The following is a 9117-nucleotide window of genomic DNA, read 5'->3' on the forward strand; positions in this document are numbered from 1 at the left end:
TCTTGTTTCTCACAGTCTTGAGTCATTTAGGTGTTTGTAGGCGAACTACAGTCGGGCTTTAATGTGTCTTTTATGGAGCTAAGGCTTCTTTCTGGCCACTCTGCCATAAAGCCCAGATTGTTGGAGGGCTGCACTGATGATTGACGTTCCAAATGCACTGCACGTTGGCAGAATGTCCCAGCATGCACCTCTGCCGGATGCCGCTGTATAATATATATGATGATTGTCCTTTGTAATTGCATTTAGTACCCGCTGTTGTTTTGACACTGGCTTATTTAAAAGGCTCTGCAGTATTGATTAAATGTGCAAATCTGATTTCTGTGCGGAGATATGACTGATGTTACAAGCCTGGAGCCGGAGGCTGACGGCTCACAGAATCTGATGACAACATATCTCCTTTTGATTTGTGTGAAGTGTGGTGTTGTCATGGAAACTGTGGCTTTAAATGGCCAAATACATTGATGTCCTGCATCTACACTTCACACACCTACTGACAGAAGTTACCTTTAACTTCTTAGATATATATGTTGAAAATTAAAAATGGCATAAAGGCTGGGTGCACACTGGTGTGTTATGGGGCAGGGTCTGCACTTGGATGGTTTTTCACCCAGACCGGTCCGCGGGGCACGTCCTGTACCTGTCCTTTTCACAGACGAGAAATAGGACCTAGCGTTGCATGTAAATGTGCTGCGTCCGTGTATATCGGTCAGCGTACAGCCTGCAATCGTGTGCTGTGTGATGCGAGATGTGCCTGAATCAACTAGAACATTCTGCTAGTGTGCACCTAGCCAACGGGATGACATTACACACGATACGTTGTGGGTTTTTATATACCTATACAAAGGCTACAGTTAATATTGAGTTGAAGAAACCAAATAAAGGTATTGTCCCAAAAAGTGGGAAACGTCCACCTATTTGTCGGAATTATAGAACCACTTGTCCACCGCTGTCATTATAATCAGGTAAGTGTTGGCCAGCCCACCGATTTACTGACTACATCATATCTGTGTGGTTTTGGTTTAATTAGTTGCTCACAAGACTTGTTGGTACACGAATGAGCTCTGACATCCAGTGTTCTGTTGGGTTTGTATCTGGAGGTTGGCTTGGCTTCTTCATCGCAGTAACCTTTTGATCCGTGAGAAAGCTCTTAATTAATTTGGAAGAATTCACCATGGAAATCTTCCACCTCTACAATCCATGTGTTTTTGGCACAGAAGCGGAACTTGGCCTGACAATGGGCAAAATCCGCATGTGGAAATCTGATACAGAAAATCGCCTTTCCATGAGTTTCTGCATCAATATGTCACTTTTTTGTACAGAAACGCACGGAAACGGGATTATCTACATTCTGCACATGAATTTTGGCCATTGATGGCAAATTCAGTGTGAAAAAATGCTTTACAAAAATGTGGATTTTAGAGACAGAATTCACGTAGAAGTTTTGACAGTGAATCCCGCCGTTTGAACGTATCCCTAACAGGCTCGCCGTGGATAGATATTATTTTCGTCTAGCTGTCATGCTACTGTTCTCAAGATCCATGTGTTGGAGTCCGTATAAGATAGATCGCCTTTAGACAGACGTGCTATTTGACGATCTAGATTCGGACTTGCTTTTTGCAGTCCCTCGTTTCGTGGGGCCGTTCCAATTTCTTGTAATGCTTTAAAATTTTTGCGACAATGTAACTGTTCACACCCGCACTTTTGCAAAGTTTTTTTTTTTTTTTTTTAAACCATTTTAACTATTCCTTGTTTTTGGCTTCTAGTCTTCATTTTTCTACCTTTTTTTTTTTAATCACATAACTTCTATTAAAGTTTATGCAGTACAAATAATACAATCGCAGAACATAAACCCCTCCATGCCGCACATTGTTTCTAACTTTTGTCACAAAGCTTTTAGTTTCTTCAACTCAAGGTTAATTATGGCTTTTGTCAGTATGTTAACTAAGACGTGCTGCATACTGATAGATGAAATGTTCTCTTTATGCTATTTATATTTGCAGCCTTTTATCTCTGGCTCCTTTCATACCGGCGTTTTGCCTCTGTTGAGCCCTATTGTCTCTCTGTTCTGTTTTTGGAGCAGAGAGAAACCGAAATGAATGGATTCATTTTTCTCCTCTCCATTGATTTCAGTGGGATTTCCCATTGTTCTCAATGGAAAACATCACATCGCACGGCATGCAAGGTGTTTGACTGTCCCATTGAAAACAATGGGCGATTCGTTCAGAGGGACGCGAAAAAATAGGAGACGCAGCGATCTTTTACCTCGAAAATATTGCTCATGTATGACTCTATGGAAAAGAACGGAGTTCAAATTTGTACGTCTCGCAATGCAGAAAACGCGCGTGAAATTCGCGCTCCTGTGAATGTAGCCTTACTTCCCTTTTTCTCTGCTCCAAAAACGGAACTGCAAGATGGAAAGAATCAACAAAGGGAAAACACTGACGTAAAAATATTTCACTGTACTTTTTGCTTGCGCAGGGCGTGTGCAATTGCACGCTTCAAAATACAAAAAGCACTAATGCTCGCAGCCATTGAAATGACCAATAACTGCATAAGTTCAAAGTGTTCTCCATCACTGCGCAGGAAAATAGAGCATGCCGTGTGTTGGTTTTTGCGACCGACTTGTGCATATGAACGAACCCATTGCAATCAATGGGTTGTATTTTCTGCGTATTGCGTGTGCAAAGTTTTCACAAGCAAATACACTCATGTGACTCCGGCCTTACATACATTACTTATGACAACACTGCAGTGGAATGGAATCAGAAGGGGGCATTTCATGAGAAGACCTCAGTGGTGCAGCCTCAGGCTGTAGGTCTATCTATAACCGCCTGCAGACGGCCGGGTCGGATCCGGCTGCAAGAATTCTCGCAGCAGGCCCGACCCGAGCACCTGCAGAGAGCAGCGCAGGCACTCACCTCTCCTGCGGCCCCGGCTCTTTCATGTGCCGGCAGCCGGCGCATGCACAGAGCGGAAGCGGCGGCTGGTGAGTGAAGTTTCTGTGCGGAGATTTCCCAATCCTATGCAGGCTTTCAGCGGTGGAAATTCCGCAGGAATTTTCGCCCGTCTGCAGGCGGCCTTATCCTGCTGCCTCTTCTCAGGCCATGTGACTGATGAATGGGACATCACAGGCCAATGTGCACCTGAGTCCCATTTAAGTCAATGGGATTAAGCTACAATACCAGGCAAAGGTACCCCGCTGTGCCCGGTGTACAGGAAAGAGACCTCCGTACTCACCTGAGTTCAACAGCCTTTTCAGATATCTGATCACCAGGGATGCAAGGAGTTGGCTCCCACCAATCTGATATTGATGACATATCTTAAAGGGGTTGTCTCGCGAAATCAAGTGGGGTTATACACTTCTGTATGGCCATATTAATGCACTTTGTAATGTACATCGTGCATTAAATATGAGCCATACAGAAGTTATTCACTTACCTGCTCCGTTGCTAGCATCCCCGTCGCCATGGTTCCGTTTAAATTCGCCGGCGGCTTGCTTTTTTAGACGCGCTTGCGCAGTCCGGTCTTCTGCTCTCAGCACGAGCCGCTTCAGTGTGCTCGCCGCTACAGCTCTTCTGCGCATGCGCAGACGAGCTGTATCCTCACGGGAGCGCGCTGGAGCGGCCATTCTGCTACCATCCTCTCTTAGAGGAAGGTGCAGAGCCGCCCAGCTGCCCAGCAGAGCCGCCCAGCCCAGCCCAGCCGCCCAGGTAAGTGATGGGTGACGGACTGCCGCTGTGGCCCCGGGGCCTGGCGCTGTGGCCCCGGGGCCTGGCGCTGTGGCCCCGGGGCCTGGCGCTGGGGCCTGGCGCTGTGGCCCCGGGGCCTGGCGCTGGGGCCCCGGGGCGTAGCGCCGGTTACCTGCTGCCTGGCGGTGGGTGACTGGTCGGCGGCGTTCAATCCCGGGGTCCGGTCGGCGGCTGCGGGGCGTCTGGTTGTCAGGGAGACACAGCTGGTAGCGTCTCGGGAGCGCGCACGTCGGGCTGCAGCAAGCGAAGGGAAAAGAGCCGGTGGCCATCTTGGGAAACTTTTTATAAGTTGCTGAAACGCTGGAACCGTAAGTAGAAACCAGCTAGAAAAGTCATTTACAGGGGGGGCTTAGTAATGTATGGTTAATTAGGGGGACTGGGCAAAAAAAAAAATTCACTGCTTCCTCGAGACAACCCCTTTAAGGTCTTAAGGTTAGATCACTAATATCTTGGTCCCAGAAAACCCCTTGAACTTTAACAGTATATTAATCCCTTCTCAACCCCCCACGTAGTAGTATGTTCATTCTTATACCAGCTGGAGATTTTAGGTAGCGACTGTAGCACCCAATGGCATCTAAAGACTGTTGTCAACCTAGCAGCAACCAATAGGTTGCTGTGGCAGTCGGTGGCCTAACAGAAGCCTATAGGGCTGCATTACCGGACCATGGACCATGCCTATCACTGGACCATCATTGGACCTATTGGACCATGCCTATCACTGGACCTATTGGACCATGCCTATCATAGCAATGGAAGCCATGACACTAGTGTGAATAGAGCTTCATGACCGGAGTATTCTGATTGTTCCACTGACCTCCCTACATGGGAAATAAGTGCACATTCTCTGGCTCCTTTCTTTGTCCATGACCAGTGCCGTTGGCTTTTATTGTAGGTGATCGCTGTAATCGTACTGCCCAGCATGTGCCGCCTTTGCTTGGAACGTTCTTTGCAAGTTTCTCTAGACCAATGTTTTCTCTATTGATACATATTTCTTACTACCCCTTTAACACTATAGTGTTTTATTGTTCACCTGTTTACTTGTTTCTTGTATATCTCTCAGTATTTCAGTCCATATGTATCAGCGGACATGTATAAAATGGCAATCGCATTTAACACAACGGTGGCGGCGCTTGAAGACGAACTGACTCAACTTATCCTTGAAGGATTAATAAATGCTCGAATTGACTCTCATAGCAAGGTACGGCCTCTGGGACTTGAAGCACGTTTCTTGGGACTACAGCCCCCACCATTTATAACCTTGCCCGTTTCCTTACAGATCTTGTATGCACGAGACGTTGATCAGCGCAGCACCACGTTTGAGAAGTCTTTACAGATGGGGAGAGAGTTTCAGAGAAGAGCTAAAGCAATGATCTTACGAGCGGCTGTCCTGCGTAACCAAATTCATGTTAAGGTGTGGTTGCTTGAAATTATAGAACTAAACCTGATTTATAAATCTTCCAACAAAAAAAAAGGCAGTTTTTATAAATAAAATGTAAAAAAAACCCATGACAGCGGATGTGAAGGATTAGAGCTCCAGGACTACTCTCCATAATCCGCGCCATCCTAATCCTCCCCGACTCCTCAAATCTTTCCCTGCCCTAATGCCCTCCTTTCCTACCCTCTGGGACCTCAGCTTGTTTTGGTTCCCCCTCCCTTCTTACCTGATCATTTATGCTATCCGTTCAAGTTGTAACACAATGCTATGTAAACTTTTTTTTTTTTTTTGGAAGTTGTATTCCCCTACTTTCCTTTCTCCCATTTTTCTTTCTGTACCTAGCCCATAATTCATAAATGAAGAATTTCATAAAAAAAAAAAAAACATAGCCCCCCTCCCCAAAAAAGTATTCTTCTAAATATGACTCATTACAAAGGTTGAAAAAAAAAAGTTGCACACCAGTATGTAGAAGACCCAACTTCCTGCAAGGGTCATGTCCCAGCTTACAGGGCACCTGCCCACAATCCACACCGTCGTGAATTGGAGACCTAGCAAGTTATTAGATCTCACATTCTAACTAAACGCTATTTACTCTATTATTACGTTTTCAATCATTATGGATTGATTACTACTTTATTAATGCAGTAGATGGCGCTCTCTTAGTCAAAACGCAAGATCGCGCAACAGCAATCACTATCTCTTGTTCTGAGAGTGTATGATGCATGCTGGGATCGCAGGACTCGAAGTTCAGACCCAACTACATGTACACATCTACATGCTGGTATGTTCAGAAAAATATTTTTGGGGGTGAGGAGGGGCTATAGATTTTCGATAGGCCTTCTTTTTAAAAGGGTTATTCACGAAAACAAAATTGATGGCCTACCCTTTGCTTTCGGTAGTGGCTCTGACTGATATTTCTGCTCGCTGCCATTCAAGTGAGCTACAATAACAGGCACAGGCAATACCGAAAATACGTAGTTGTGCCTGGTAAGCAAAATAGTTAGCCCCAATCTATAGGAGCTTGATTGGTGGGGATCTGACCGCTAGGATCCCCACTGATCACAAGAGTATGGGTTCTGAAGGTCCTTGATGACTGCAGCAGTATTCATACTTGCGCATAGCTTCCTCATGCATTTCGCTGGGACAGCCGGAGACTGCTAAATGGTTAAAATCTATCTCCAGTAGTTCCATTGAATTAAATGGATGAGTGGTACAACCTTCAAGACCCCCATTTTTGTGATCATGGGGGTCCCAGTGGTCTGACTCCCACAGATCAGATGGTTATCCCCTATCCTGTGGATAGGTGATGACTTTATTTCATGGAACAACCCATTTTAATAATATTTTGCCTCTAGTAAAGCAGTATAGCCCCTAGTAAGGCTACCATAACGGCTCTTGTTTGGTTGTCACCAGCTTTCCAAGACTCCTACATTACAAGTTAAATGAAAATATATTTAGACAGTACAAAATCTAACTCCCCACCAAATAACAAATTAATGTCTAGTAAAACGATCATTTTAATGATGCACATGTTAAAGGGGTTGTCCCACTTCGAACTTTCTTGCTACACTATGCAGACAGCTCTGTGCATTGCCTGGGTTAAGTCCCATTCACTTCAATAGGACTCGGCCTGCAGTACCAGCCCGGGCCACTACACAATGTACGGAGCTGTTTGTTTCTTGCAGCAAAACAACTAGAAGTGGGACAACCCCTACAAAGAAAGGTTGGAGTCGGTATGATATCGTTTTATGTCTTGATGCAGATGAGACATTATCTCTGCCTTTTTGCGTTGTATTCCAAGGTGGCTTCATTTTATACCGCAGAGAAATCTGCCAAAGTATTGTCACATGTGAATCCACCCTGAAGGTAAACCTGGTGTGATGCCTGGTGCAGTCCTGAGGTGGTGGCATGTGATCCACTGCACATACAATGTGTCAATGTTGCCTTGTGTATTTTTACTTTAGTACCTCTGTTTGCATTAGATGTATCTATTTTGCCACATATTTACTAAGCTTCTGTATCTCTTCCTTTAGTCACCTCCCAGGGAAGGAAGCCAAGGAGAACTGACACCAGCTAACAGTCAATCCCGACTCAGCACCAACATGTGACCACCTCGTTCTTCTGCACTCCTGGCCCTGTCATCTGCACAGCACTCCGCAGGGCGATCAGATAATACCGCAGAGACATTAACCACCTGCTTACGTTACCTTCCCATAGGCTGCCTCAGCTGTGTTTGTGTGAGAGCTTGACAGGAGCTGCATGGTTTGTCTCAATGGTCTCGGTTTATTGGACGTGATCGCCTTGCTCTCTCCGGTGGGATTAGGAGTAGTGATGTCATGCTGATCTATATCTGGATGGTTTCCAGGTAGTGGCTGCACAGGGGCAGAACAGATAAGTCATTGTCATGTAGGTGGCGGGGAGCAGCTACGGTAGCCTCTTCTTTTGAATGTTACCAAGTGCATTCAGCAGCTCATGTGTCAGACACTACCATGTTCTCAGGTCCTCGCTCCCCCCAGTGTCTCTTCCCAGTCCCACTACTTCTTGTTTCTTGGTTCTGCTTCACGTTCTGCCCATCTGAACCAGGCTGCCCCCTCCGTAACTCCAGAGACATCAACTGCTACCAACTCACTCTACAGACAAAACGCTGGCTCTTCCCACCTTTTTCTTTGTGAAGACAGGACATATGACTGTATTATTATCCCATAGCATAAAGCATTGCAACTTACATGTTCCTTGTTTCTTCTGGTTTGGAATTAAACATGTTCCTGTTTTTGCTGTTTTTTCTCACTGTGATCTGTTATTATTATTGTTTGGTCTGTACATTTATTACGGACCTTTTGTACTTCAAGAGCCACATTCAACTTTTATATTATGCCTCTGATCATCCAGAAAGGTGGAGAAGCAAGAAATAAGGATTTTTAAAACCTTTGCTAATTGAGATTTCACAATAGTCTAGCCACAAAACCAATAATGTGAATTGCCAGTTCATGTGGTCATATGGGCACCAGTTTATAAGGAGGACATAGCTGAACTGGAGCGAGTGCAGAGGAGGCGACTAGGATACTTAAGGGAAAAGGGTGGATTTCACTATAAAGACAAGTTATTAGAGATGAGCGAGCACGCTCGTGTAAGGCTGATATTCGAGAGAGCATTGGTCTTTTCGAGTAACTGCTTACTCGTCCGAGGAAATGCGTGGGGGGGGGGGGGAGAGAGAGAGATCTCTCTCACTCTCCCACCCGCCACCCCCCCCCCCCCCCCCCCCCCCCCCGCATTTGCTCAGACGAGTAAGCAGTTACTCAAAAAGACCAATGCTCTCTCGAACATCAGCCTTACATCAGCGTGCTCGCTCATCTCTACAAGTTAGCGAACTTGTAGTTTTTTCAGCTTGGAAAAATACAATTTAGAGGCAATCTAATTACAATATAAAAATCTGTGGATGTACAGTACAGTAATTTATCTTTTTACACCCAGGCCTGTAACCATGAAGAGGGCGCGTCCTCTGCATCTAAATAATAATCTTTATTTGTATAGCACCAACTTATTCTGCAGCGCTTTTGATGAATGCGGGAGCTCAATCAGGATGGGGTGGGGTAGTACAGAAGGTATGGGGGCAGGGAGTGCACATGATGGGCATAATTTGAGGGAGGGGGACTAAATTAGAGTTGGGAAGTGAGTCTTTACGGCACATCTGAAATTCCGTGCATCAGGGATTGTCCGGATGTCTTGAGGGAAGAGCGTTCCGTAGAGTCGGTGCGGCTCTGGTGAAGTCCTGGAGGCGAGCACTTGAGGTTTGTCTAGTCTGACTGTGCTCGCGGAGCAGGTGATGTATGGGCTGGAGGGAGGTGATGTACGGTGGCGCGGAACCATGGAGAGCTTTATGGGTAAAGATAAGGAGTTTAAATTGAGTTCTATAATACATGGGCAGCCAGTGCA

The 9117-nt window shown here is 45.7% G+C and overlaps 1 protein-coding gene across 1 annotated transcript in view; it reads left to right on the forward strand.

The window, feature by feature from the left end:
• The window catches only part of GPS1 (G protein pathway suppressor 1), a 36862-nt gene extending 28899 nt beyond the window's left edge, over positions 1-7963 (forward strand). The window contains exons 12-14 of the mRNA XM_066586603.1: positions 4810-4947; positions 5026-5160; positions 7218-7963. Coding sequence (XP_066442700.1) covers positions 4810-4947; positions 5026-5160; positions 7218-7292 — 348 coding nt within the window. The 3' untranslated portion in view covers positions 7293-7963. The remainder of the gene's footprint in view (positions 1-4809; positions 4948-5025; positions 5161-7217) is intronic.
• The last annotated feature ends 1154 nt before the right edge of the window (positions 7964-9117 follow it).

The sequence above is a fragment of the Eleutherodactylus coqui genome, chromosome 13 (genome assembly GCF_035609145.1).
Source record: "Eleutherodactylus coqui strain aEleCoq1 chromosome 13, aEleCoq1.hap1, whole genome shotgun sequence".
Taxonomy (NCBI): Eukaryota; Metazoa; Chordata; class Amphibia; order Anura; family Eleutherodactylidae; genus Eleutherodactylus; species Eleutherodactylus coqui.